General features: G+C 44.5%; 2 protein-coding genes across 3 annotated transcripts; both read right to left on the reverse strand.

Moving 5' to 3' along the window:
* Nucleotides 1–3834: 3834 nt before the first annotated feature.
* On the reverse strand, nucleotides 3835–7556 carry LOC100286093 (uncharacterized). Of its 2 annotated transcripts, XM_008656908.4 has the most exons (7): nucleotides 7253–7556; nucleotides 6791–6813; nucleotides 6406–6543; nucleotides 5598–6197; nucleotides 5266–5490; nucleotides 5053–5172; nucleotides 3835–4776 (listed from the first exon to the last, which is right to left on the reverse strand). In XM_008656908.4, the coding sequence occupies exons 3-7, from the start codon at nucleotides 6478–6480 to the stop codon at nucleotides 4114–4116; spliced, it is 1683 nt and encodes a 560-aa protein (XP_008655130.1). In that variant the 5' UTR covers nucleotides 6481–6543; nucleotides 6791–6813; nucleotides 7253–7556; the 3' UTR covers nucleotides 3835–4113. The 2 variants fall into 2 exon arrangements, with proteins under 2 accessions (XP_008655130.1, NP_001348307.1); NM_001361378.1 differs by lacking the exon at nucleotides 6791–6813 and having other exon boundaries at nucleotides 7253–7512.
* Nucleotides 7557–12824: 5268 nt separating this feature from the next.
* Nucleotides 12825–17344, reverse strand: LOC100192628 (uncharacterized). The gene is made up of 11 exons (NM_001367079.1): nucleotides 17167–17344; nucleotides 16159–16259; nucleotides 15952–16062; nucleotides 15629–15693; nucleotides 15463–15544; nucleotides 15223–15297; nucleotides 14994–15064; nucleotides 14823–14905; nucleotides 13959–14023; nucleotides 13802–13876; nucleotides 12825–13192 (listed from the first exon to the last, which is right to left on the reverse strand). The coding sequence occupies exons 1-11, from the start codon at nucleotides 17267–17269 to the stop codon at nucleotides 13073–13075; spliced, it is 951 nt and encodes a 316-aa protein (NP_001354008.1). The 5' UTR covers nucleotides 17270–17344; the 3' UTR covers nucleotides 12825–13072.
* Nucleotides 17345–27447: the final 10103 nt, after the last annotated feature.

Genomic DNA, 27447 nt, shown 5'->3' on the forward strand with positions numbered 1-27447 from the left:
CATAATCCTTATCCCCTACCGATGGTACCTGTGCACCAAACTCAACAACATCCCATATACTTTTGTGGAGTGAGGTTAGATGAAATCGCATTAAATCACTCCACCTAGCATAATCTTCACCATCAAAAGTTGGTGGTTTGCCTAATGGGACGGAAAGTAAAGGTGCATGTTTAGAAATGCGAGGGTAGTGTAGGGGGATCTTACTAAACTTCTTACGCTCTTGGCGTTTAGAAGTTACGGAGGGCGCGTCGGAGCCGGAGGTCGATGTTGATGAAGTGTCGGTCTCGTAGTAGACCACTTTCCTCATCCTCTTTTGTTTGTCCCCACTCCAATGCGGCTTGTGGGAAGAAGATTTTTCCTTCTTCTCTTTATGGTGAGAAGAAGTTTTCTTCTCCTTCCCTTTGTTGGAGGAGCTCTTCTTCTTCTCCCTCCTTTTGGTGCGGGACTCTTCCAATGAAGTGCTCCCGTAGCTTGTAGTGGGCTTTTCGCCGGTCTCCATCTCCTTCTTGGCGTGATCTCCCGACATCACTTCGAGTGGTTAGGCTCTAATGAAGCACCGGGCTCTGATACCAATTGATAGTCGCCTAGAGGGGGGGTGAATAGGGCGAAACTGAAATTTACAAATATAAACACAACTACAAGCCGGGTTAGCGTTAGTAATAAAGAAACGAGTCTGCGAGAGAGGGCGCAAAACAAATCGCAAGCGAATAAACAAGTGAGACACGCGGATTTGTTTTACCGAGGTTCGGTTCTTGCAAACCTACTCCCCGTTGAGGAGGCCACAAAGGCCGGGTCTCTTTCAACCCTTCCCTCTCTCAAACGGTCCCTCGGACCGAGTGAGCTTTTCTTCTTCTCAATCAAACGGGAACAATACTTCCCCGCAAGGGCCACCACACAATTGGTGCCTCTTGCCTTGGTTACAATTGAGTTTTGATCACAAGAACAAGTGAGAAAGAAAAGAAGCAATCCAAGCGCAAGAGCTCGAAAGAACACAAGCAAATCACTCTCTCTAGTCACTATGGCGTTGTGTGGAATTTGGAGAGGATTGGATCTATTTGGTGTGTCTAGAATTGAATGCTAGAGCTCTTGTAGTAGTTGGGAAGTGGAAAACTTGGATGCAATGAATGGTGGGGTGGTTGGGGTATTTATAGCCCCAACCACCAAAAGTGGCCGTTGGGAGTCTGTCTGCACGATGGCGCACCGGACAGTCCGGTGCACACCGGACAGTCCGGTGCCCCCTGCCACGTCATCACTGCCGTTGGATTCTAGCCGTTGGAGCTTCTGACTTAAGGGCCCGCCTGGGTGTCCGGTGCACACCGGACACCTACTGTTCCTGGTCCGGTGTGTCAGTATGGGCGCGCCTGACATCTGCGCGCGCTGCGCGCGCATTTAATGCGCCGCAGGTAGCCGTTGGCGCGGAGATAGCCGTTGCACCGGAGTCGCACCGGACAGTCCGGTGCACACCGGACAGTCCGGTGAATTTTAGCGGACTAGCCGTTGGCGTTTCCCGAAGCTGGCGAGTTCCTGAGGCCGACCTTCCTTGGCGCACCGGACACTGTCCGGTGTACACCGGACAGTCCGGTGAATTATAGCGCGAGAGCCTCTGAAAATTCTCGAAGGTAGCGAGTTCGTGTTGGAGTCCTCTGGTGCACCGGACACTGTCTGGTGTACACCGGACAGTCCGGTGCTCCCAGACCAGAGGGCCTTCGGTTCCCACTTTGCTCCTTTGTTGAATCCAAAACTTGGTCTTTTTATTGGCTGAGTGTGAACCTTTTATACCTGTATAATCTATACACTTGGGCAAACTAGTTAGTCCAATAAATTTGTGTTGGGCAATTCAACCACCAAAATTAATTAGGGACTAGGTGTAAGCCTAATTCCCTTTCAATAAGAAATTTTGAGATGATAGTTATGGTCCTGGTTGGTTAGTTCTCTCGATAAAATTACAATGTAAACCAAGACGAGGTTGAGCATTTTTATTGCCTTTTTCCCATGGTAGATAGCTTCGCATCATCAATTTCATCGTGATTTGATCTCTCAAGATCTTCATTTTTTGCTTTGTCATCGTTCTCCTGATTAACTATGAGGACCAAGCCTTTCTTCTTAGATGATGAGTTGTGTTGAGTTGTGATGCGCACGTATATCTCATGTACATTGATAATTCTCAATATTCTGTGTTGGTGTGGTGGCAAAAAGGTCAACATAACGAAATGTTGTGACGATGTGACCATACTTAACAATGGAAAGGGTGTTTAGTTTTTCTCACAACATATGGTTGTGTCGGATGAGTGCCCCTTGTCACGTTGACATTTTATACAAAAACATTGTTAGTCAACAGTGTGTCGTCTCGTCTTTCATAAGACCATTGATAAGCCACAAAGGGCCGATCAACCTGGGAGCCTATATAGCCTGAACGAGAATAACATGGGTCAAACGCACTCAGAGCCCCGAATGTCTCAGCCTCCCTTGATTCGTGATTCGTGAAAAGCCTCTAAAGGAACACTCGTTTCTTCGGAGGCTTTGGGGCTACAGTCGAGGGTAATAACCCCCGAGGCCCGAAGCCCATGGGTCAAGGAAAAGGAAAAGGCATGCCCGAACCAGGCCGAACGTAACTCAACATGTTATAGCAGGCAAATGCAAGCCATGTGCCCCTACCCCCAGTTCAACAAAAAACAGGGACTCTTGGATGTTGGGTGAAACAGAAAGGGTTGGACGCACCTAAGGCCAATCCCTCTGATCAAGCAAAACACACCCGACTCACAGGATCGGTCGGACCGCTCCCGCATCAACATGGGTTGTCCTACGAACGATGATGATCCTCTGCATTACCTTCACCCATAAAGCCCACCAAGTAAGGACGGAGGTATGAACAAACTACATGGACGTCATCTACCGACGAGTATTGGGAGTGAGCTTAACCAACTCCAAGAAGTGGACACCACATTGGATAGCCCTACAACGCCTACACCGACTTAGGCCTCTATATGGGGTCTAGGGAACCCCAACACCAAGGTCCAAGGAGTGCGTACGCATGCTCTACAACCCCGCAAACTTCACGCAACCTCGTCAAGCAAGTCAACAAAGTTGCAAACCTGGTGACAGACGACAATAAGAGAGAAAAAGCATGACCGTCTCACAGATGTGTCGACTCCTTCACCATGCTAGTGACTACATGACAAACTTGTAACCCTCCTCTCTCTTGGTCTATATTAGGAAGAGGAGCCTCCTTTAGACGGGAGGAAACATAACATTGGAGAGCAAAAGACAATCACACGTAGTACAATAGGAACAATCACACCTCACAGAGGCTTAGGAACTCTCCCTCTCATGCCCGTCTGTACCCCAAACAATCAGATGCTGGTAGCACGTGTCATCGAAGTCTATAGTATGGACATTTAGCCCGAACTAGTATAACCCCTGCATCCACCGCGTACACCATCTAGTCCTAAAACGCGCTTACATAAATTTACTCGCCGGTGTCTGTTCAAAACACCAATAGGTACCATCACTATTATATGTGTTCAATAACTCCTTGACATATTGAAAAGTAAAATTTGATCTTCACCAATAGGAATACAAATACCATATAAGTCCAATCAGTCTCTATCACTGTGACTTAACTCAATCTCCTCAATATGTTGTTAGGCACATTTTTTTGTGTTATCATTAATCACTTAAACCTAACTAGAGGCCGTCATGCTTTTAGCATTTCAATAAAGTACAAATTAAACCTATATCGTCCCTCCCAACAACATGAATGTTTCTACTCCTTTTTTCACCTCAGTGTCACGTTCAACTTAAATGGATATGCATCACATGCCATGGTAATTGGCAAAAAGCACGAACTTAACGCATGTACGGTTGTTCGATGGAGTCACAGATTTTACATGCTACAACTCTGGCCCCTCTCAAAAACCCACGGAAGGCTGTGAACAAAGGAGCTAGCAACCAGGGAGCTAGTAAGGCACAATAATAAATCAGCAAACACGATGGTATCCCACAACAAGCCACACCATCAATCACATGTGTACCACTTCCAAGCACAAATGCGTCGAGAAGAGATATAAGAAGAATGCAATGCAATGTAAGCAACGATGAGTCCGACATGTGTATCTACTTAAAGGACCTCGTGCCGAGCCTGGCTGGCATGGACACGGTGGAGTCCGTGCTAAGCCCGCTGATCGACCGCGTCGATCGGTGTCGCCCGCCGGCCATCGACGCCGCCGGCGTGGCCACCCTCGACGACGGCACAGCGGCCTTCCAGAACGGGCTCTTGGCCCAGCTCCCGATGCTCTGGCCCAGCCCGAACGAGAACCTGGGCTTCTCCTGGGCCGCCTTGTTCTTCTGCTGCTCCTGCAGGTGCGCCCGTGCCCGTGCCTTGGCGGACGCCGACATCGTAGGCGTCATGTAGTTGGGCACGCCGCCGAATGCCGGGCAGCTCGTCAGGCTCTCGTCGTCGCGGATGCTCCCCACGTGGCTATGGTTCGAAGGCGGCGGGGCTCCCACCCTGATCACAGGCCTCGTGGCCCTTGTCTTAGAGTAGGCCGAGACCACCGACCGGGCCGGTGTCGTCGCCGCCGTCATCGCCACAGGCGTCGTCGTCATGTCGCGGTGGGCGATGGCGAGCGCCGGCAGGGGCTTTCTAATGGCGGGATCCGCAGGGCGGTAGGCCCCCGGCTCGTGGCGGCGCTCGATGGGCGTCCACCACCAGGGGCTCCGCCCCGACTGCAGGTCCGCCAGGATCGCGTGGGCCGCCATCGGTGTCGCCTTCAGCAGCTGCCGTCGTCGTCGTCGCCGACACCATCGCCAAAAGGACAGCACAACAAACAAAAAGCACGTCAGTCGCTGCGTGTGATCGATCGGATGGCAAGTTGTAGCTGCGAGACCGAGAATAATTAATCCCAAGCCCAACTCCTGCCAAACAGCGACGGCGCACCACCGCCTGCTTTGCTTTTAGGTGGCCGATCACCACAAACCTGTGGCTTTTCTATTTCATATGTCCATGGGCCATGGCGGCGATGAGAACGGGTTACGTGTGCTGCGGCACCGTACCTGATGGGAGTAGGCGTAGGCGAGGGCTCTCTCGCGTTTGATCACGGCCTCCACCTTCCGCTTCGTCCGCGCGTCTGCCTCCTCCCGCGTCAGCCGGCTGGCGTCCCAAAATCCGCCGTCCTGCACGCGTTGGATGGATCGCACCGGAGAGAGAAGCTGAGGTGATCTAGCCATGGAGGATGTATAGTCTCACTGATACTGATGTAGTAGTACCTGAGAGCTGGCGCGCCACCTGCCGCCGTCCCTGAGCATGGCGCCGTGGTGCTGCCGGTTGCGCCGCTCCATGGCCTCCACGCGGCTGGCGCGCACTTGCGCCTGCACGCGGACCAGCGTCTGCATGCACCGCATCGCCTGCGCCGTCTGCCGCCGCACGCTGGCGCCCCGCATCACGCCCTGCAGCCGGATCAGCCCGCGCAGCGACCGGTAGTTCCGCCGCGCCTGCATCCATTCCACCGCCAATAAAAAAGAAAACGCGCGACGTCACAATCAACCGCGTCGACGCGCGCGAACGCGAAGAGCAAAGCTAAGCGACGAGATGGACTTGCCATGTAGCCCCGGAATGCGGCCTGGATCGCCACGGCCGCGGCGCGCGCGCGGTCCGGCGGCGCGGCGCTCTGCCTCGCCGCGCGGTGCCGCCTCGGCTGCTGCTGCTGCCGCCGCCACTCCGTCTCGGCCCTGCAGCTCTGCGGCTGCAGCTGCAGCTTCTTCTGCTGCTCCCTGTCATGGTCGAACCTCCTGATCAGCGGGGGAGGGGACGGCGGCGGCAGCGGGAGCACCACGGCGGCCGGCTTGTCTTCTCTCCTGCGCTCGCGCTCACGTGCTGTTCCCACTCCCACCACCGGCTGCGGCAGCGGCACGGCAGCAGCAGAAGCAGCACTACCGGCGACGGCGGTGGTGGGCCTCGCGGGCGTGATCTGGTACTGCGCCCTGGTGGCGGCGTAGTACTGGCGCTGCTGGTCCATCTCCGCGTCGCCGAGGATCTTCTCGATGCTGCTCGGCTCGCGGTACAGCGGGATGTTGATCAGCGCGCCCGCCGCCGGGGACGCCGGCTCCGCGTGCGGCCGCGACCGCCCGAAGCCTCCCCATCGCTTCTTCTCCCAGCCGTGCGCGTGAGTAGACGGGTACTGCGCTACCAGCTGATGCACCTGCACGCACGACAATTTGCCATTGATGGAGCACGTTACTCCACAGCAATCAACACTCAACCCAAATTCTTTTGAGTTCCTTCCTTTAAACTAGGTTGATTTGTCTTTGCTGTGTTACTGGTGAGAAAAATCTGCTTCGAAACGTAGCTAACACATGCATATAATAATCAATCAATCAATTAGGGTCGATTTTGGAGTACCAACTTACATTTGTTGGCTTCTCCTTGGGGCTTGAGGTGAAGGCCTTCTTGAGCGCAGTGAACCAATTTCCCTTCTTACCCATCTCCGCCTTAACATTTCTCCTTGCTACCGTCCTTTAACATTTCTCACTGCCAGGGAGGGAGGCCTGTAGTGTAATTCCATGAACAACGGGACGAGTGAGAAAGTTTGCATCATTCGTTCATCATTCCATTTTTTTAAAAGTTCAAGCATCTTACGTTTAGTTAAAAATTATAGAGATAACTATATAGATTTATGACATCAAATAGTTATACTATAAAAATATAATAATAAATAATGTAACAATACTTATTTGATATACAAAGCGTCAGTATTTTATTATATAAAATTTACTTAAACTTGAGATGTTTTACCTCCTCAAGAAAGTTGGAATGACCTACAATTAGAAGTAGAAGGGGTAATAAATAAATCTTTGGCCTTGGAAAATCGTAAAGTAATCGAGGCAAGAATAAGAAATTAGCCTGACGCTTTGTTCTGAAGGAACGACCTGTGTCTGTCTAATAACTAGCACACGAACACGGCACTAACAGTCTGTAAAGTTGAACTTTGAATGTGTGGTAATCCTTTACGGACTCATGGAGTCATGGTACCCGACATCGCTATCATTTCTACTGTACTTATATTTTTTTTGTGCAGTGTAGAAGTGTAAAAAAAATTACAGTAGTGCTGCGCAATTCAGCAGCCACTGAGAAACTTAGCATGATTTGTATATTTACAGTGCATCATAGCAGGGGACATGGTAATTTTCAGTGTGGGAAAAAGAAAAAAAAAAGAAACAAAACGAGAAGATGGTGTGAAGAACCAAAGGTGCATACCTTGTTTACAGCCCTCAGTCCCACATGCCACAACCTCTCCAAGATCTTGCTCGCACTTCACCAGAGCTGCAATGCAGTCCTTCTCCTAATCTCCTTCCAGTCAGTGACCCTCTTTATTATGCTCGCTGGTATAACACCCCTCACAAAATCATGCCCGTCTGTGCACACACGACCGCTCTCAAGGCCATAGCGCGCGGTCTAGCTAGCTGTTTACAGGCGTCGACAGACCGCAGCACCTCCTGGCCATGGCCTCTTTCCTTGGAACTCTCCGCACTTGGTGAGAGGGACCGCGTCTTATAGATTTCTTCTTGGTGGTGGCCTGGTGGGGGTGGTGAATGGGAGTGCATGCCCACTTACTTCCCTACTCGATGACATGACACCCGGCCAACCTTGCTTGATTGCCAAGCCTCGAAAGGGCAGCACTTTGCTGCAGTGCAGGACTGCAGGGGCTTGAGGGTCACACTGTTTCGTTGTGCCTTGCCTTTGCCTTGCCAATGCTGTAGGAGTACTTCAAGCATGTATGTGTCCTTTTGGGGACCCCTGCCATGTGTGATGCATACTTTATAGTTGTACAACATGGACTGTGCAGTTGTACGCAGGCTAGTAAAGGCTGCAACTCGATTGGTCGAGAGAATATCCTGTATAGTATTTTGTGAAGTCTACAAGAAGGTATGGTAGGTTGTAGTAGCAGGTATGTTTCACTATCGTCACTGGTGGTCTACTGAACTACAGCAGTATGAGAAAAATACTAAATACACTAATACAGTACTTATCTGTTTTTTTTTGGGGGGGGGGGGGTTGGGGGGGGGATTCTTTTGCTTGGTTCATAAAGATCAGTGTGTGTGGGATCTGAACTGTAGGCTAAATTCACGGCTACTGATACGACAGACAGACAGACGTGCATGCTTACCTTCACCTAACAGTCACTGTTCATCTGTTATTGCGCGCCACAGCCATGTCTGACGGATACTAATTACGCATGATTCGATTCTGCGGATTTTTTTTGACGTGGGAAATGATGCTGTCATGATCGCGCGCTGGCTGTTGGTTAAAACTCGGAAGCTTTTCTGTAAGGTAGGATATATAGACACTATATCCTGTATTATCTATAGCAGCCACTCAGCTAGCAGCCAGCCTCATCTCATTCGATGATGATGGCTATGTCATTGCCCACACGCTTGCTTGAGCACGAATCCTCTCCGACCCAGCGCGATGATCCACTTCCAACTGTCACCCTGATTAGCAGCGTTTTGTCTCGATGAAGTAACCGTCGTCGACAAGCTGCAGCTGCAGCTGCAGCTGCAGTTGCAGGCGGCTTCTCTCTCACTGAGCGCTGAGCAATTTCATTTTCGGTTGTAAATATATATAGTCTTACCATTTTCGTTTCCATTTCCGACAAAGTTTTGAAATCTTTATTTCCTATCTACCAAATGTTCTCGAAGCTTGTTTGTTGGCAACCGAAATTTCAAACATCACTTGTCGCCGGCTAGTTCATATTCGAAGTAAAACGCGACAAATAAAAAAAAAAGAACGTAAGGAGTAGTATTTATACAAAATTACAAGAAGGAAAGAGACCGAAACCAGTCACGTAGCGACAGCATTGACCCAGGCTATGATCTCCCTCTCCCTTACATGAGTGGAACGTGTTGTAAAAGAAGGGGAAAAATGTTGTTGAGAGTGGCTAGCTTATTAAGCGCCGATCGAGAGGAGACTACTCTTGAGATCGAGTGGGGGGGTGGGGGAGGGGGCAGTAGTCTTGCTTGCAAGGTACTCCAGCTGACAGAGACGAGAAATTGCAACTTAACATCTCGTAAGATAGATGCCTATTAGCTAGCTATAGCTAGTTGGGTCCCTGGTCGAAATCAGGGCGTGGCTTATTAGTGCTGGGAGTTGGCTCCTAACAACGCATGTATTGTTTGTAGGCCAACGTCTTCATTTGATGGCCTCATATTGTCTCCTCATCTCGGCAACGACTATATCTGCCTCCTGCACTGCTGCTGCGTCACCTCAGCCCCCGACGACGTTGCTTCTTCTTGCTACAACATACATACACATCGCACTAGTAAAGAAGAGAGCAGGGCGCGCCTTTTCTGCTTGGTTCTGGAAATTTAATTATCTGAAAGAGCAACCAGTTGGGGCTGTTGGGCTCGAGTGCACTACTTGTTTGTTAAAAAAACCATAACCGAAGTCCCACATGCAAATATATACTACTACTTTTTTTACAGTTGTAACTGAAAAGCACTGGAAAGCTGAAGCAGCTATTACTGAATTTTGGTTCCTTGCAGGGTACAGTCGATGCGGCTGAAGCTAACCCTTCTGATAGGTTTCACACACCTAACGCCGAGGATGCATCACACGCATGCATGTATGCAATGCATACTCTAGGAGCTGCCGGTGGCGGTGAGTAGGGATGGATGGATGGATCAGAAAGAAGAATACATAGATAACGTATCTAATCTAGTCAGAGAGAGAGAAAAAATTTAATGTGTCTTGATACAGAGCAGAAGCCAGACGGCACCGTTCGTGTGTTCTTATTTGGGCCACACTTTATGGGCCTTTGGACGCACAATTCTTTCTCAATGAGAGCATCAGTTTTTTTTCCTGGGCCCTGTAGGCCTATTTTCTGCAGCTCGTGTCTCAGACAACGAGGCGTATCTAATGACATGTAGGGGTGTTTGGTTAGAGGGACTAAACATTAGTCTCTAGTTTTTAGTCTCATTTAGTCTCTTTTTTGCCAAACACTATGACTAAAATATAGACTAAAATGATTTAGTCTTTAGTCCTTCACATAGGTGCTAAAAGAGACTAAAAGCACATAATTATCATGTTGCCCTTACCTTTTTTGTATGGATAACTAATATTATGATTATATTCTAAGGGCATTTGAGTCTTTGAACATTGTATTTAATAACTTTAGAATATGTTTAGTCCCTAGAACCAAACATGTAGGGACTAAAGTTTAGTTCTAGGACTAATTGAAACCAAACATGACCGTAGTTCATGTCATGCATGTCAACGAGCCGCGGTTCCAGAACTCGTGCCCAAAAAATTCGGAACACGCGCACTGCGCACAGCATTCTTCTTATAAGTAGTATACTTCAGAACTCCTACCTCTATTTCGCTCGAGCGTGGCAGTCAAAAGCCAGCTAAGACTGTGTTCAACCGTGTCCTCTAAATTTCTCTCCCTATATCCACTTACGTGTCACATCAGCGTTCTTTTCTCCATATATCTCCACGCTCTACAGCGATTCCCCATATATCAAACCTCTATACCCCACCACACCATAAAATATTATTTCCTATACCAATTTATCATCCATTATAATTTTTTCTCTCTACTAACTATTGTTGTCGGCACAAAACCCAAGATCAACACAGTGTATGAGGGGGCCGGTTGCCGTACCTCAAATGTAGTGGTTCGCTTCTCCTCCCGCTAGCACTGTAGCTCATAGAGGGACTGCAAGGGGGCAGCGATGAACGCCAAAATGTGTCTCTGTTGCCGCTATTTGAGGGGAGGGGAGAGGAGATGTGAACCGTCGAAGAGAGTCTAAATCAAGCTACTAGCAGCAGGTGGCCATTGACTCGTTTTGTTGGACTTTTTTTTTTTGCCTTTTCTTGCTCGTGCCGTGCGTGTGCGTGCATGCCCATCGTCGGCACTCGCGACATCATGGTTTGCTCGGCGACGCCACGTGTTTGACTCCGGCCACAGGTCAAAAAGAAAGACTGGCTGGCTAGCTAGTGGTGAACTGGTGATCCGTCTACTACCGCTACAGGTGCCACGTTCGCCGAAGCATAGTCCTGTTCTGGTTTCGTCCCTGAGAAACGGGTCGCGCGCGGTCACGAATCACGATGTGTACTGTCATGCTGTTACTGCAGATAACTAGTACGTTACGGGTTCCAAGGATTGGCGACGGCATCCATGCATGCAGCTCGTCGCCTAAAGGTCCAGGTGTACCTAAAACTACTCATCCATGCACCATGCCATGCATGCTTGATTGCTTGGCAACTGATCGAGCAGGCCAGGCTACCTACCAAGGATTGGAGGGGGGGAAACACAAGATTATACAGAAGATCGAGTGTAGAACAAAACTGCTGATGCATTGAACTGACAGCAAGTAACTTTTGCTGGGACTATACATCTCTATCTCAGTATCTCACTATCTCTTGAGTTGAGAACCCATGGGAGGCTCAAAGCGAAAGCCAAAAAAAAAGAGATATATGGAGAGGTAAACAAACCAAAGAACCCCTAGCTACAAACAATTACTCCAAGGTTTCAACTTTGACCCTTGCGGTACGTGTTCAGTCTTCAGTGCCCCGCGCCTCCGTCGCTAGGCCCCTCCGGGAGCATCGCCATCAGCGTGGACACGAGCGACTCGTAGTACGCGGGGCTCGGCGGCACGGGCCTCGCGGCGTCCGCGCACCGCGCCGCCAGGCTCAGCGCCGCGACGGCGGCGAGAAGGACGGCGACGGCGACGAGCGTTGCACGGTGGCCCATATGGCTGCTGGTGACTTAATCTCTGCCGGCTCAGCTCGCTGTACGCGTCTCGATCAGGCAGGCTCCTTGACGACGACGAACAGAGTGCGCCGTGTGCTCTGCTGCTGGCTGCTCCGCTCTGGACACACCGGAAGCGGCTCTGCCGCTGCCTTATAATAGAGCGCGCTCGTGGCACTCCGGACGTGCAAGGTACGTGCGTGGTGTTGGTGTCATGGTGTGTGCCGGCCTGCCGGGTCGCCGGCCAGGGCGTGCTTTCTTTTCCCCCACGCCAGGTCTCTGCTTTGCAGCCAACTAGGTTGAAAATTCCGGTGACCTGTTTGCCTCCTGCTGCCGCCTCCCGGGAACCCAGAATCGGTCAACATTTCGACTTTCGACTCCAGGACCACAGACGGGGCGAGCGAGCGGCTCTGGAAAGTCAAGGCGGTTGGTTGAATTCACTGGCAGCCCGGCGTCGGATGACTTGACACGCCAGCGTTGAGCTTACCGGCCGTGCTGATCTTTCTCCCTATCAGTATAGTAATCTCTTTCAAGTCCGTACAGAGTGCTTGACATGCACGATACTACAACAGACTACGCCATCGTCCATTCGTCCACCGTGAAGCCAATGTCTTTGAAAAAAGTTGGTTGTGTTTGTGTACGAGCAAGGACGCACGAGTAAAACCGAAAAAAAAGAGAGACCATGCACCACGGACGCGCCGCCGTTCAAAGTCCGTATGGTGCAGCATTCAAAGTCCATATATATGTGACGCGCACGCGCACGGCAAGGTAGGAATTCAGACGCTGGTCAAAGAACCAAAAAAAAACCCGACCGCACACTCAGGATAGGATCAGCAAGCTTTGATACTCTCTGACCAACAGGCGATAGAATGAACGAAACAACGAAGCAGTCGCACCCGAGCACTGACTTGGACTCGTCGACAGGCGCTGCAAGAAGAAGAAGAAAAAAAGGGAGTATTTGATCGACCTGGCTGAGGATCCCAAGTCTCCAGTCACAAAACACATGTTATGGCACGGAAAAAATGGGGGTAAAAACCACGACGCGGAAACTTCAAACTTTGACTATATACGTAGTACGCAAAAAAAAGGGCTCTAGGGAGCGTAGTGATTTACAACAATTTATGGCTAGCTGTACAAATGTCCGTCGACGGGAAAATGCCGAGAAACTCGGCGACTCCATATACCCTTTGACAGTGACAGTCAAAGGCGCACCTCTGTTCCAACTTTCCAAGGCGCGATGGAGCAAATCTGCAGCTGTGCTATATGTACTTGGAAATGAGAGATTCTGTCAGGCCCGGGAAGGATGGTTGGTGGAGAGTCTCTACTCTCTAGTATTCTTTGGCCTTCCTCCGCAGCTCGTTTAGCTCGCTCTCAATCTCTAGGTCGGGGAAAGGGCGCCCGGCGCCTGAGTTGCTGGCCGCTCTTCTGCCTGATGGGAGCTCCCCTTTCTGTAGGACATGCAGATATATTTGGTCAATTTGCATTGGATAAGTAAGCGAGCGATTCATTTGTAAGGAGAAAGGACGAGAGCGGGAGCGCCAGTAAGAGTGCGAGACAGAAGGCGGTGCATATGCTTATCATTCATTCCTCAACTGGCTTGCTCTAATTAAGAAAATGAAGGTAATGTGTGTATTGTCAGCAGGCTGACTTTGTTCACAGGAATATCTGTGCTAGGCCTTCATACTTAAGCATTATTAGGTTATCCGTTATTCCCAGGTACAGTACGGAGAACTCAAAAGGAGCGAATTCTGAATGTGAAGTACACCTCAAATGGATTGACCAAAACTAACTCTGAATCACTGGAGATTATACAAGATGAATAGGGCAAAATATTTTGGAAGGACTGGAAATTTGATGGCTGTCTACCAATTGTAATCCATTTTTCTATACATTTAACCAACATGTCCAAAAACTTCTTTTTTTTTTGAAACAAAAAAATGCTACCGTCACGCCTTTCCATCTTGTGAACAAGTCAACATACTTAAACAACAGAAGATAACTCATTAGCTTGACAATTGTTGAGTTCTAATTTTGAGAAGCCAGATAACAGTACATACCAAAGAGCTTCCCGAGAGTTCTTTTTTCAGCTGTGAAAGATCATCATCGACAGATGAATTCTCGAGCAGTGCAAACTGTCACCGATAAATACAGGTAGTCATGTGTCATTAGATCAAGGCAAGTACTTATGACTGCCTTGTAAATGTTCATTTTTACCTTTCCTTCTAGATCGTCAGTTGCTAATTGGCCGAGTGCCTCCGCTTGGGATTCCATCGCCATAACTGAGCATCAAATGTGTAAATATCGCATTATTTGTCTGAGAACAGCATTCTAACATTCTAGCATGGAATGAAACATGTTGTTGATAAACACACGAAGCAAGCAAATGTACCGTCAGACATCATTCTTGACTAAAAGAAGACATGTGATAGTTGCAAATCACAACAAACACAGTGCAGTTGAAATGAAGTTTTTGAAGATGTTGTTATGCCTTGCCAAGGTCATAGTCAAATAACCCCAAATGCATAGTGAGAGATCAAATATATGAATTGAGGATGCAATCATGCCTTGTCAAGATCGTACTCATGACAGCACTAGGTCATAGTGAAATATCCCAGGATAAACCAACATATTTGCAAGGAGTCCATCTTAGTGCATCTCGGTAATGTCACTGCCAAACTTTCGAAGCTTCTAAAAGGAAAATGGCACTAGTACTCTGGTGAAGTTATTGCAGCTAACAACTTGATGACAAACGAGGAATAACTTTTTTAGGGGCTCGAGGTTGACTACTGGTATTATGACAGCAACCTTCTGTATTCAATTTCTGGCTGCTGAAGTATGGAACCTTGTAACTGTATAATGCGTATGCTCTAGCTGACCTCAGTGTTATAGACTTATAATAGTAACTCCTTGATTGTAGAATGTAGAGTTGCAAGCTATGTTCAACATAGAGTATTAGGGCATGTCCTGCTCTAAACCAAAACCAATGGCAGCAAACCAGCCATGAAAAAAGACTAATATTACCATATAAAACATAAGGGACAGTAATAGTTGGAAAAAAGGGTTAAATCAAGGGAGTACCTTTTTCCTCCATTTTCTCAAATGCAGAAAGGGCGCTACTTGTATTCACGTTGCCCAACATTTCGCTCACTTTTGTGGCAGTCCTGAAGTGAAACAAGATCCACATTTGTCTGTGTCCACAGCACAAAGAAACATATCACAAAAAGTAACCAAGAAATAATAAATGCATACTTTGCTGATTGAGCACGAGCTTTAAGCGTATCCTTTTTCTGCTTGGCCTCTGCTATCTTGCTCTCAAGAACCTACATAATGGCATACTCCAGTGGTTAATAATTAAATAATACTCGTTGAGCACCTTTCACCTGGTGCACTACATGAACACATAGAACTGTACCAACAAATATAATAAGGACACCGAAAAGAGTAAATACTGTTCTAGCAGTTCAAAATAGTAACTCACCCGGGTATTTGAAATCAGATTTTCAACTACACCCTTCTGCTGATCAAGCTGGGACCTTAAGGAGCTTGCATTGTCCTAAGCAAACAATCACGCAATACAATTTGATATGTTGATTCAACAGCATAGACTGTTGAAAAAAAACATGTCGCATAGATAATGTAACATAAATTCTATTCGAATCAATGTGGTAAGAAAACCTAAAACAAGCACATTGTACTACACATCATCAATGACACATACAGCATATGATTTACGCCGCTTAAGGGCTTCGCGAGCAAGATCCTCGTCACCCTTTTGAAGAGCAAGTTGAGCCCTTCGATACCTACACTTTGACAAAAAATAATATCCATTTACTGAAAAGCAAACAAGTCACGGTTCAGTTCGCTGTCATAAACCATAACCATACCAATCAGCAGAAGCTTGTTCTGCAGCTTTGTATTTATTCTCAAGCCGCTTTTGAGACGCCAAGACCTATCAAAACAAGAATCCGTAAAATAGAATCAATTTTCCGTTTCACAAGCATAACAAGAGATGAAACAAAAGAGTAGAAGTGTGTGATGTAAGAGGCCGCAAACAAACTAGCATGTCGCACCAACGTTAATTATTTATGTAATAACACTTTGAAGATGATAGAAAAAAATGTGTTGGAGCTTGGAAAAGACAACATCTGACACTATTGGAAAGAAAGAAAATGCTCTACCAATTATACTGACTGCAGTCACAACAAACCTGTGCTGTGGCCTGCCTCATCTTTGTCAAGTCATCGTTCATCTCGAGAACTGCCTGCTCGAGAATCTTCTCAGGGTCCTCAAATGAACTTAGAACTGCATTTGCGTAGGACTAGACAAACCGAGGTGCCCAAAAGCCAAAACTTTAGATTACATATGAAAAAGTGGCTATTGCAAATAACATAATGATGGAATAAATACTGCTCACCCTGGCAACCCTCGTTAGTCTATCAAAGAGGTTACTTTGTATGCTATTGCACTTAAATCTGTTGACATTTGATTGTCGTACTTGCACAACTTTAAGTGAAACTGTAGAGCACAAGGAAGGGTAAGTTAGCAGTCATAGACACAGATTTATAAACTATCCCCGTATCATTGCACTCTGCGCTTTGTAGAGCTCTCAACCAATACGTTATTATTTTGTTCAATAGTCTGAGCATGTGCACTACAACATGGACAGGCATGAGAAAAATCAAACATTAACATTCTGTAGAACCATATCAATCATGTGCGGAACTCAACTAGGATCAACAGGCATGAGAAAAATCAAACATTAACATTCTGTAGAATCAAAGCACGAGCAGTGGTGTCAACAGATTAGCATCACACATGATGAAAATGTTCCAGGGAAAAAATAGGATCCTGTTGCGGTGTTGAAAACCATGCAGTGCAGTGAGAATCAACAGTCTCCAATAGCTTCAGGTAAGCAAAAGATGCTTCCACTTCACATATCAAAACATAGCTTCGCTTATTACAAGTCGAGAGGCGCTAGATTCATTTTTTTCCACTGTAAACCAGAAAGCTATCAATTTATTTATATATAAATTGCGACCTGTACAGTTGCAAATTCAACCAAGTCTAGGCTCATCCGCTCATATTTGCTCATGATGTAAACAGGTGGCTATTACATAAATAATGTTGCATATGATAGTTCGCCATAACAACATATTCATTTCATGGATGGCTGGCAACAAAGGCATTGACCCTCACAGCCCAACTGACGCCACTGTTCACACTGGTTCAACAATTGCAGCAGTAGAACTGAGCATCCCAGACAACAAATGTTCCGCTAGATTAGCATGCGGTAAGGAGACACTGAGGAGGATTAGGCGGCGCCATAACAGATTCCCCAGACAAAGGCCTCAAGCACCAATCGCCAGCCACAAGACAGAAAGGATATGAAGAAGTGGCTGGGGTACGGAATCGAAGCACGCACCGCTGCCGTTAAGGAAGAAGGTCCTAAGCGGTGTTCGGCGGAAGCTGGCGGAGGCGGGCGGCGGCGCGAGACTGAGGCTCGTTGGCGGAGCCCTAATCTCCATCGATTCGGGCGGGGGTATAGCGGAGTGAGAGAAACGAGAATGATTTTTTCTCTCTATCCTTTTTTTTTTTGCCTGCTTTGTGTTTCGCTCTATCTCTCAAGAGTGAGTTCGTGTGGAGAAGAGAAGCGATGGGAATGGAAAGCGATCTCGGGTCGGATGATTCCCATTGCGCGTCTCGCGGGCCGTGGCGACGGAGCAGCGGAAACCTATAGCCCAATAAAAAGTGTTTTTTGTCTTCTATATATCACGTAGTTAGATTTTATCTAAATAAGATAGTTGTTTAAATATATTTCATACCTTTAAAATGAAAAAATGAAGTCCCAGTCTCCCAGATGACTTATAAGGATCATATAACTCAACCGATGTGCTGATAGCTATGCTCACATGGTACTTTGGTAGCTTTGCATTTATGGGTCGTCGTCTTGCTTACATCAAATGCCTGTTTGCACAAATGCATCAGAGTACAAGTATACAGTAGTACAATATGATACGATGGCACACAAATATCTGATAAAATATTAGTGCATAACGATTATATAGAAATAAACAATACATATATTTTTATCAATCTTAATATCTCATAAATTACTTGCAACAATCAATACAAACTAAACTTATATCTAGATTATGATTAAAAACTTAATTAGAAAAAAACATTGATTGTGTTGCATTGAGCTTCTTGATGTCATCACTCATCTGATGAGTTCTCACTTGCAGAACCACGACCAATTCAACAAAATGCCGCCCCACCAAAAAACAAACCTCAATGATAACACATCATAGGTAAGTAAGCCTCCCAGAATCCAATATTGAAATCATTCTTGATTTTGCCCATCATTTTCTCAGGCAGTCCACATACTTCCTCCCACTGAACTCGATGATGGTGCCACTTCACTAACACAGACGACGTTACGTCGTTGGCATTGTTGTTGTTGAGACCCGAGAGCATGTCCCGTGCGCGATGTCGCCTTGTAGTATTCCTCGCAATACAATGCAATACGCAAATGACAGAGTGTTTTAGCTGCCCAAGGTAATAAAACATAGCTAACCTAAAGATTACAAAGTTCGATCAACCGATGAGTTGTATTTGACCTTCCAGCTAACCTCTCTCATGTTTTTTTCTTCTAAAAACAGTCGATCAAGACCACACTACTTGTTCTTGGCTACACATCTACTGACCTATCGAGTTGTTGTTACTAGTCCGCATATTAACTCTAAGAACAAATTGGAGTAATTGACAAACACTTGATGAAGTTGTGGACTTCTCACGGCTTTCTACGCAAAAAACATGTTCAAACCTTATTTTGCATAATTTTATCTTATTTTAACCGGAAAGTGTAGAGGGAAGCAGAGACATGTGCACGAGAGCGATGATGGACGAATGGAGTAGCTATTGTTTTAATAAAGCACAAAATATATGTTTTCTGTTTATTAGTTGGGTATGAATATGGAACCAACAACCAATGCTCAAACACTCACTTATACATAATTTCACCTTATTTTTACATAAAGTCTTCTATTATAGTAGTAGATAAGAGATTATAGGAGTGCGGGTTGATTTTAAAGAAATGTAAAGGGTTTTTTTGAAAAATATTAACGCGGGACGACCGTTTGAAACTGGTGTTTTAATATAGTAGAGATAATTAGAATTTACTTTCTTACATGTTTAAATTTTTAGCTTACAATTCCCAATCCTCAATACGGGTCATACCAAGATGTTACACGACAAACATGTTAGGATATCCCCGGTGGCCCTCCACCACGCATGCACAAAGTAGTACTTTTCGCTAGGGCTGGGCATTCGGTTTTTTTTGAAACTTCGGTTCGGTTTTTCGGTTTTAAAAAACTTCGGTTTTCTAGACATTAGATACCGATCGGTTTTCTTGAAAATGAAAAACCGAGAAGTTCGGTTTCGGTTTTTTACTTCGGTTTTTCGGTAAAAACCGAATACCAAACTTATACTCACGATAACATATACAAAAAGTTTATATGATAGATTACACATAATTTTAAAAAGTAAAAATTATATATGTGCAAATATTTATAGATGCATCATACATCACATATAAATAAGTGAATAACAATTTAATTGTTTCACACATTTAGTTCACATAATCGAATAGCCAAATTTTAGAATTGATAAAGATAGGTAATTCGGTTTTTTGGTATTTCGGTTTGGTATACGGTGAAAACCGATTACGATACCGAAAACCGAACTTTTGAGATACAAAAACCGAAACCGAACCGAACTACCGAAAAAACCGAAATTTCGGTTCGGTTCGGTACGGTTCGGTTCGGTTTTCGGTTTATGGTAAAAAAGTGCCCACCCCTACTTTTCGCATTTGCATGCACATCATGGCGCATCCAACATCACTTGCAATAGCCGGGAGAATGCACGATTAGGAGTCGAAAGCTCATTTTGTGTGAATGGATCTTGAGCCGCTGAAGCGTGAATAGTTGAATACAATCACACAAAATACACATCCGTGACCTTATATGCATTCTGCTAGAGTCAGTCTTATATGCTACTAATCTAAATGACTATGATACACCTTTCTACATCAAAGTATATAATTTATTCTAACGGAGATAATTACATTTTATGACTAAGTGGCTTGCGAAAAAAACTTTGATGCTCAATCAAGCGACCTTGTCATTATAGGAAGAAGCAAGATCAGTATAAATGCATTGATGATATTGTAGTCAAATCGGCTGAGTTTAGTTCTCATATAGCTGATTTGCGCAAAGCCTTTGATAAAATGCGTCAGTATGATTTGAAAATGAACTCACGTAAATGTGCTTTTGGAGTGTCGGCTGGTAAGTTTTTAGGATTTGTCATACATGAGCATGGTATAGAGATAGACCCTGACCGAATCAAGACTATTCAGAATGTGGGACCTCCGACCTGTAAGGTCGAGGTACAGAGGTTTCTCGACAAGGTGAATTATTTACGAAGGTTTATTTCTAACCTAGCCGGGAAGATTGATGCGTTCACCCCTATTCTTTGGCTTAAGAATGATGCCGAATTCGCTTGGGGGCAGAACAACAAAAAGCATTTGATCTCATCAAAAAATACTTATCTTCGGCTCCCGTATTAAAAGCACCACGAGCAGGAGTACCATTCCGATTATACATTGCAGCTGAGGATAAGGTCATTGGGGCTGTTCTGACACAAGAAACTGAGGGGAAGGAGCATGTGGTGACATATCTAAGCCGAAGGTTGGTGGATGCTGAAACAAGGTACACTTTTATTGAAAAGTTATGTTTATGCTTGTTTTATGCATGCACCAAATGTAGATGTTATTTACTGTCTAGTCATTGCACTGTTTCTGGTCAAGCCGATGTGATCAAATACATGTTGCATAACCCAATTATGAGTGGTAGAATTGGTAAGTGGGCTTATGCACTCATAGAATATGACTTGGTCTATGAACCATTGAAATCTATGAAAGGCCAAGTCGTAGCGGATTTCATTGTAGAACATCGGGTTAATGATATTCATGAACTAGACATGTCATACCTCACTATTACTCCTTGGACTTTATATTTTGATGGATCGGTTTGCAATGAAGGGCAAGGAATTGGCATTGTGCTTGTTTCACCAAGTAATGTCTCCTTTGACTTCTCTAGCCGATTGAAAACTTATTGCACTAATAATCAAGCTGAATATGAGGCCCTCCTATTCGGCTTAGAACTTTTAAATGGTATGGGAGTAAAACATGTGAAGGTATTTGGTGATTCTCAGCTGGTTGTCCAACAAGTGTTAGAAGAATATCAATGTTTTGATGGTACTCTAAATAGTTACCTTGAGAAATGTTGGAGCATAATCCATTCTTTTGACGAATTCAGTATTCGGCATATCTCTAGAGTTGAGAATCATAGAGCTAACGATTTGGCACAAGATGCATCAGGTTATCGAATAAAGAGAGGGAAATTTCACAAAACTGAAAATCTGATAACCAGTGCAGAGCCAAATTCCCAGGTCGCGGACCGTCCACGTGACGACACCGGCCCGTCCGGGGTTACCAGAAATGTTCTCTTAATCGATTCGGCTGACAATGAAGCTGATGCAAGTGATTGGAGGACCCCTATACTTAATTATTTACGAAATCCATATATCAGGACAGATAAGAACATTCGGCGAACAGCTTTCAAGTATGTTTTGATGAGTGATGAACTTTACCGCCGAACAGTCAATGACGTCCTGCTTAAGTGCTTGGGCCCAGATGATGCTACATGGCCGAAGTACATGAAGGAATTTGTGGTACTCATCAATCAGCTCCAAAGATGAAGTGGTTGTTGCGAAGGTCTGATTTTTATTGGCCTAGTATGATAGCTGATTGTTTCAAGTACTACAAGGGTTGCCAAGTGTGTCAAAAATTCGGCGACCTACAGTTGGTCCCTGCAGCCGAATTACATCCTATCATCAAGCCTTGGCCGTTCAGAGGATGGAGATTAGACTTTATTGGAGAAATTCATCCTTCATCATCAAAGGGCATCGGTTTGTGTTAGTTGCCACTGACTATTTCACCAAATGGACTGAAGCCGTTGCTCTAAAGAACATGACGCACAAGGAGGTAATTGAGTTCATAACTGAGCATATTATTCATAGATTCGGCATTCCCCAGACCTTGACTACAGATCAAGGTACTTCTTTTATGTCAAAGGAGGTACGTGAATTTGCTGAATTATACAAAATTAAGCTGCTTAATTCATCTCCATATTATGCTCAGGCCAATGGACAGGCCGAGTCTAGTAATAGGACATTGATTAATTTGATAAAAAAGAAGATATCTGATAATCCTAAACATTGGCATAAGATTTTGTCTGAAGCTTTATGGGCTCATAGGATATCTAAACATAGGGCTACTAAAGTGTCTCCTTTTGAGCTTGTCTATGGGCAGGAAGCAGTGTTGCCTGTGGAAATAAGTTTGAATGCCGTCAGGTTCGTCAGACAAAATGATCTAACTGCTACTGATTATTATAATTCAATGATGGATAATATTGATGAGGTAACCGACAAGAGGATGATAGCTTTGGGAGCAATAGAAAAGGACAAGATCATGGTAGCCAGGGCCTACGACAAGAAGGTCAAAGCAAAATCATTTCAAGTAGGGGACCTGGTGTGGAAGACTATTCTGCCGCTAAGGAATAAAGACCGGAAGTTCGGGGAATGGTCGCCAAGCTGGGAGGGTCCTTATAAAGTAAAACAGGTGATGTCTGGCAACACCTATTTGCTACAAACATTACAAGGCAAGGATTTGCCTAAGGCTTTGAATGGGCGTTTGAAAGGGAAATAGGCTCAAACCTTTTCCTAAATGATTTTGGTGGTTGAATTGCCCAACACAAATAATTGGACTAACTAGTTTGCTCTAGATTATATGCTCTACAGGTGCCAAAGGTTCATCTACAACTATACTAAATCGACTGTCCGGAATACCGTAGATTATTCCGGACAGGAGAAGCTTTTTTGGAAAAACAGACTATGCGCGGACCGTCCGGGCCCTTGCGGCGGACAGTCCGTGACACCGAGTTGACTTCGACCAGGAACTACAAATCAGGAACAGTCCGACTAAACCGCGGACCGTCCAGCTACAACGCGCGGACCGTCCGACTATAATTCACGGACAGTCCGCACGTGAAGACCTGGTTCAGCCCGAAGGTGACAAGTTGAGCAAAAGGAATTATAGAGCTGGCGCGGACCGTCCGGGACCAAGGGCGGACCGTCCGCGTGGTGTCACCGAGGCAGATAGCCGTTGATCTAACCGTTGATCTGTCAGAAGTATCCGTTGAAGATGTCAGAATCGACCGTTGGAGGGTCGCGGACCGTCCGGGCCCTAGCCGCGGACCGTCCGCCAGTGCAATTTCTGGCAGATGCGCCCCAACGGCTATATGGGTGGTTGAGGGCTATAAATACCACCCCAACCGGCCACTTCAAGGTGTGGGAGCCCAAGCAACATTCCAAGTCATCTAGTTGACATACTCAAGCCCTCCCAACCACATATATTCATTGATCCATCCTATACACAAGATTGAGACCACTACAACCAACACAAGTGCCACAAAAGAGAGAGCAAGCAAAAGAGAGCTACTCATTTGAGTTTAGCACTAGTGCCTTGTGAGATTCATCGAGAGATAGTGTGTGCTTCATCTTTGTGTTCATTTGCGCGTGGAGTTTTGACTCCCATTGAACTTCCTCCAAAGTTTTGGAGGCTTGTAAAAGCTAGCAAGAGACACCAAAGATTGTGGTGGTCCTTGTGGGATCAAGAGTGATCCTTGAGAAGAAGAAGAGTTCACCGATCCTTGTGTGATCGGGGGAGAGAGGGAAAGGGTTGAAAAAGACCCGTCCTTAAGTGGACTCCTCAACGGGGACTAGGCCTTCGAGGGCCGAACCTCGGTAAAACAAATCACCCGTGTCCATTGTGTTTATTGCTTGTGATTTGTTTGTTTTCCCTTGCTCTAAGTTTTCTTGCACCTTTATTTGCTAATTTCATTTGGTGTTGCTTCAAGTTAAATTCCCATTTAGTAAAGCAACACGTTGCAAGAAAGAACTTGTCCTAGTGCTCTTCTCATCTAAGGCGTCTTGCTTTGTTATTCTATAACTTACTAGTTGTATCGATTTATCACTCCCGCATTATTTAGCAATACTCTTTTCAAGCAAGAACTTAGTTTCTATTCTCCGATATTTGTATATCTTGTTCTAACCACTAATCAAGGGATCTAGTTGGGGGATAAAGTTTTAATTTTCAGGTTTCGCCTATTCACCCCCCCTCTAGGCGACTTTCAATTGGTATCAGAGGTAGGCACTTCATCTTGAGTCTAACAACTCGAAGTGATGGCTCGTAAAAAATCCCAAAAGAACAAGAAGACCCAGGAGACCAAGGAGGTAACTCTTGAGATATTACTTTCCGATTGTTCTAATTATGATTCATGGTCTACTAGAGTAATAAATGCTTTTAGAGCGGTAGATCCTCAATTAGAACAAATTTTAGTCAAGAGTATTATTCCTCCTAACTATGCTAGGGAAAATGCCTCCGAAGAAGATTTAAGATGTATACGGTTAAATTATCTAGCTTATGACATCTTAAGTAAATCCCTTAGCAAAGAAGATTATCATGCCTTCATAATAAAATATGACAAACCCATTTGTGATGTGCATGATATTTGGACTAGAATTAAAAGCAAATTTGATGAGTCCAAACATGATAGTTCATTTTATGCTTCTACTTCCTTTGGTATTTGTGATACTAACCCTTGCAAGGAAGAAGAAGAAAATGAACGATGGAGACCAAACGATGAATCCACCTCTCCAAAAGGTTTGTCTTCCCATTTTGATTCCCACATGTGTTGTGTGGCTAATGCAAATGATAGCGGAAGCACAAATGAGGACAAGGAGGAAGAAAGAAGCTTTGCTCAACTCTACGCTCGCCTAAGCCAAGAAGATAAGGCGGTCATGCTCAAACTTCTAGAAAGAGCGAGAGAGCAAAGCGAAGCTCGTCAAAGGCTAGAAGATATTCTCTCCATGAAAATGCTACAATTTGACGAGTTGACTAAAGAACATGAGGAGCTAAAGTGCTCTCATGTTGATTTGGTCCAAAGGTATGAAACTATTTCAATTGAGCAAGATAACGCTTTACATTGTATCGCTCAATTAGTAAATAGGAATACCTTGCTTAAGGACCAAGTAGAAAAGCTAAAAATTGAAAATCTAGCTTTTCAAGATAAATATGATATGCTCCTATGCTCTCATGAAAATCTTAGAGATGATCATATCATATTAAATATTGCTCACGAGGTTGTGATAGAAAACTTAAAATCCCAACAACCTCACTCATGCACATGTGTTCATATTGATACTACATTACCATGTGCTAATGCTTGTTGTTCGTCGACAAGCAAATCTTCTTTTGAGCTAAAATTCACAGGAACAAAAGAAGACACATATCAAAAGCTCAAAGAAGAGAATGAGAGGCTAAAGAAGAGCTTGACACAACTTAAAGGGAAGTGCATTGCTCAACCCTCTCAAGATAACCATGATCTCATGGTGAAGAAGCTTGAGACGGGAACAACTGTGGCATGCACTACATCCCTTGAAGAAAATGTCAAGGACTTGAGGATTGCCAAGAGGAGGAAGCAAAAGAAGAAAATCAATACCTCTTCCAAAAGCCTCAACCATGCCTCCATACAAGGTAACATCCAAGGTAATGATCAAGCCACACTTCACAATAAGAGGTGTAGTGAATGCTTTGAAGAGGGACACTTGATTGGGTCTTGTCCCTACATTAAAAATAGCTTGATTATTAACAAGGATGATAAACTTTGTTTTAATTGCTCAAAGAAGGGACACTTAATCAAATCTTTTCCCTATGTAAAACAAAAAGGCATGTTGTTGGAAAAGAAAGTTTTCACTAACCATGTAGCAAGCAAGAATCAAGGAAGGAAGAAGTCTTCAAAACTCAAAAAACGCCTCTGCTACACATGCCGAAAGAAGGGACATCAATGCAAGGATTGTCCCATTGGTAACAACCCCACTCCTAACTTGTCATTTGATTCATATATAACTAGGCAACCCAAGATTGTAACTTGTGCTAGAAAGGTAACGAGTTTACCAAGCGCTAGCACAAAGGACACTTGGGTTCCTAGATCTTTGTTTACTAACCTTAACGGACCCATCAAGCGATGGGTACCAAAATGTGCTTGACAAGCTTTGTAGGAGAAGGAGATGATATGAAGCCTTGGGGTGCTTAAGGGAGTTAATTCAATTCTTATCAACTCAAGCTATCAATCTTCAAATGATCTACATATTCAAGATTGACCCAAGGTTACTTAAATTTATTGTATTCAAAACCCATATCATCTCGGGGAAGATATTGATGTTGTAGGAATTGGAGAATCATCATGTGCGGAAAATCAAGGCCTACAACATGGAGGACTGTCAAAGGATGGTAACACTTATGCTTTTAAGTGCAAGTATCTTAAATTATCATTTCTTATGTGTCTTGTGTAGTCACATAGAAAAAGGAAGCACTTAAGATATTTTAAATTTATGTCACCATTATTTGAAGAAATTCCTCCCATATGGTAGATTGCATATTCTTCATTTCTATATTATGACAATCTACATGCTTTAAAATTGTTGCTATTTCCCATGGCAAGGTTTACACTAATTATTCAATTATTGCCTTGTTCTAGATATAGAGAGATATTTCATATTCTTAAAAGAATAAAGTGTCATGTAAGGAATTCAAATACTTAGGACACTTATAAAAGGAAAATTCTCTCTATAGCTAGAAAAGTGAGACTAATGTTTTTATCTAAATAATTTAAGTAGTCTCACTTATAGGAATAAATTTCTCTTTGGGGATGCGTAATTCATCATGTCAAGAAAAATCAATCCAATAATTTATGTTGTATGTTTTATTGCTTAAATTGGATATGATTCTTCTTCATTTATCGCTCTCCATGTTATGGATTAGATTTATTCCCATAGTATCAAGAATTTAACCATGCTTGTTTTATGAGTCAAAACTTAGCATACTTATTGGAATAATCTAGTTCATATTATAAAGTTTCCATGCTTTAGTAATCCACTTTTCATTCCTTATCAAAATGATTACAAAAAAAAAGGAAACTAGTGCTTGTGCTGCTTTTGACATTTCTCTTGAGTCTACTTATGAAAATCTACAAGAGAGTAAGTGCAAGGTTAAAGCCACAAGCCTCAAAGGGTACTCTTCACCAAAAAGGAAGAAAGGTAAAAGCAAAGGTATGGGAACTCATCTCTTTAATATAGTTCCCTTCAATGGTTATTCTCTCTAAATTATCATTCTTGAAGAATAGATTCTTTGGAGGACTAAATTTGTCTTGATGTGCATTCAATCACATTCTCATAAATGCACTTATCCATTAGAATCTATTTCATACCTTTGCTATAAATGTTCTCATATTGACTTGCTTTTAAGTAATAATTAATAAAATTCAATATGAAGAAGCAAAATCCTATGTTTGATCAAATAGTTAAATAGTGCATATTCCTTTTTAGTAATAAGCACAAATGTTAAGGATTTTACTTCTTGTCTGTGTGACTTGTGGATGATGAATCATGTATGTTAATTATCTAAAATAATCATCTTTCATCATATACTCCCTTGCGCTATTAACATCTCTCTTGAGTATTTTCA

The sequence above is a fragment of the Zea mays genome, chromosome 8, assembly GCF_902167145.1.
Source record: "Zea mays cultivar B73 chromosome 8, Zm-B73-REFERENCE-NAM-5.0, whole genome shotgun sequence".
NCBI classification, from domain to species: domain Eukaryota; kingdom Viridiplantae; phylum Streptophyta; class Magnoliopsida; order Poales; family Poaceae; genus Zea; species Zea mays.

What these genes read in the sequence shown, in the direction of transcription:
- LOC100286093 (XM_008656908.4), bottom strand. Translation starts at nt 6,480, where the DNA reads ATGGGTAAGAAGGGAAATTGGTTCACTGCGCTCAAGAAGGCCTTCACC. An exon ending in CCGCATTCCGGGGCTACATG is followed by an intron (nt 5,491 to 5,597) that starts GCAAGTCCATCT and finishes GAATGGATGCAG; the next exon opens with GCGCGGCGGAACTACCGGTC. An exon ending in GGTGGCGCGCCAGCTCTCAG is followed by an intron (nt 5,173 to 5,265) that starts GTACTACTACAT and finishes CAACGCGTGCAG; the next exon opens with GACGGCGGATTTTGGGACGC.
- LOC100192628 (NM_001367079.1), bottom strand. Translation starts at nt 17,269, where the DNA reads ATGGAGATTAGGGCTCCGCCAACGAGCCTCAGTCTCGCGCCGCCGCCC. An exon ending in GCTCGTGCTCAATCAGCAAA is followed by an intron (nt 14,906 to 14,993) that starts GTATGCATTTAT and finishes GTTTCACTTCAG; the next exon opens with GACTGCCACAAAAGTGAGCG. An exon ending in TGAGAAAATGGAGGAAAAAG is followed by an intron (nt 14,024 to 14,822) that starts GTACTCCCTTGA and finishes TTTGATGCTCAG; the next exon opens with TTATGGCGATGGAATCCCAA.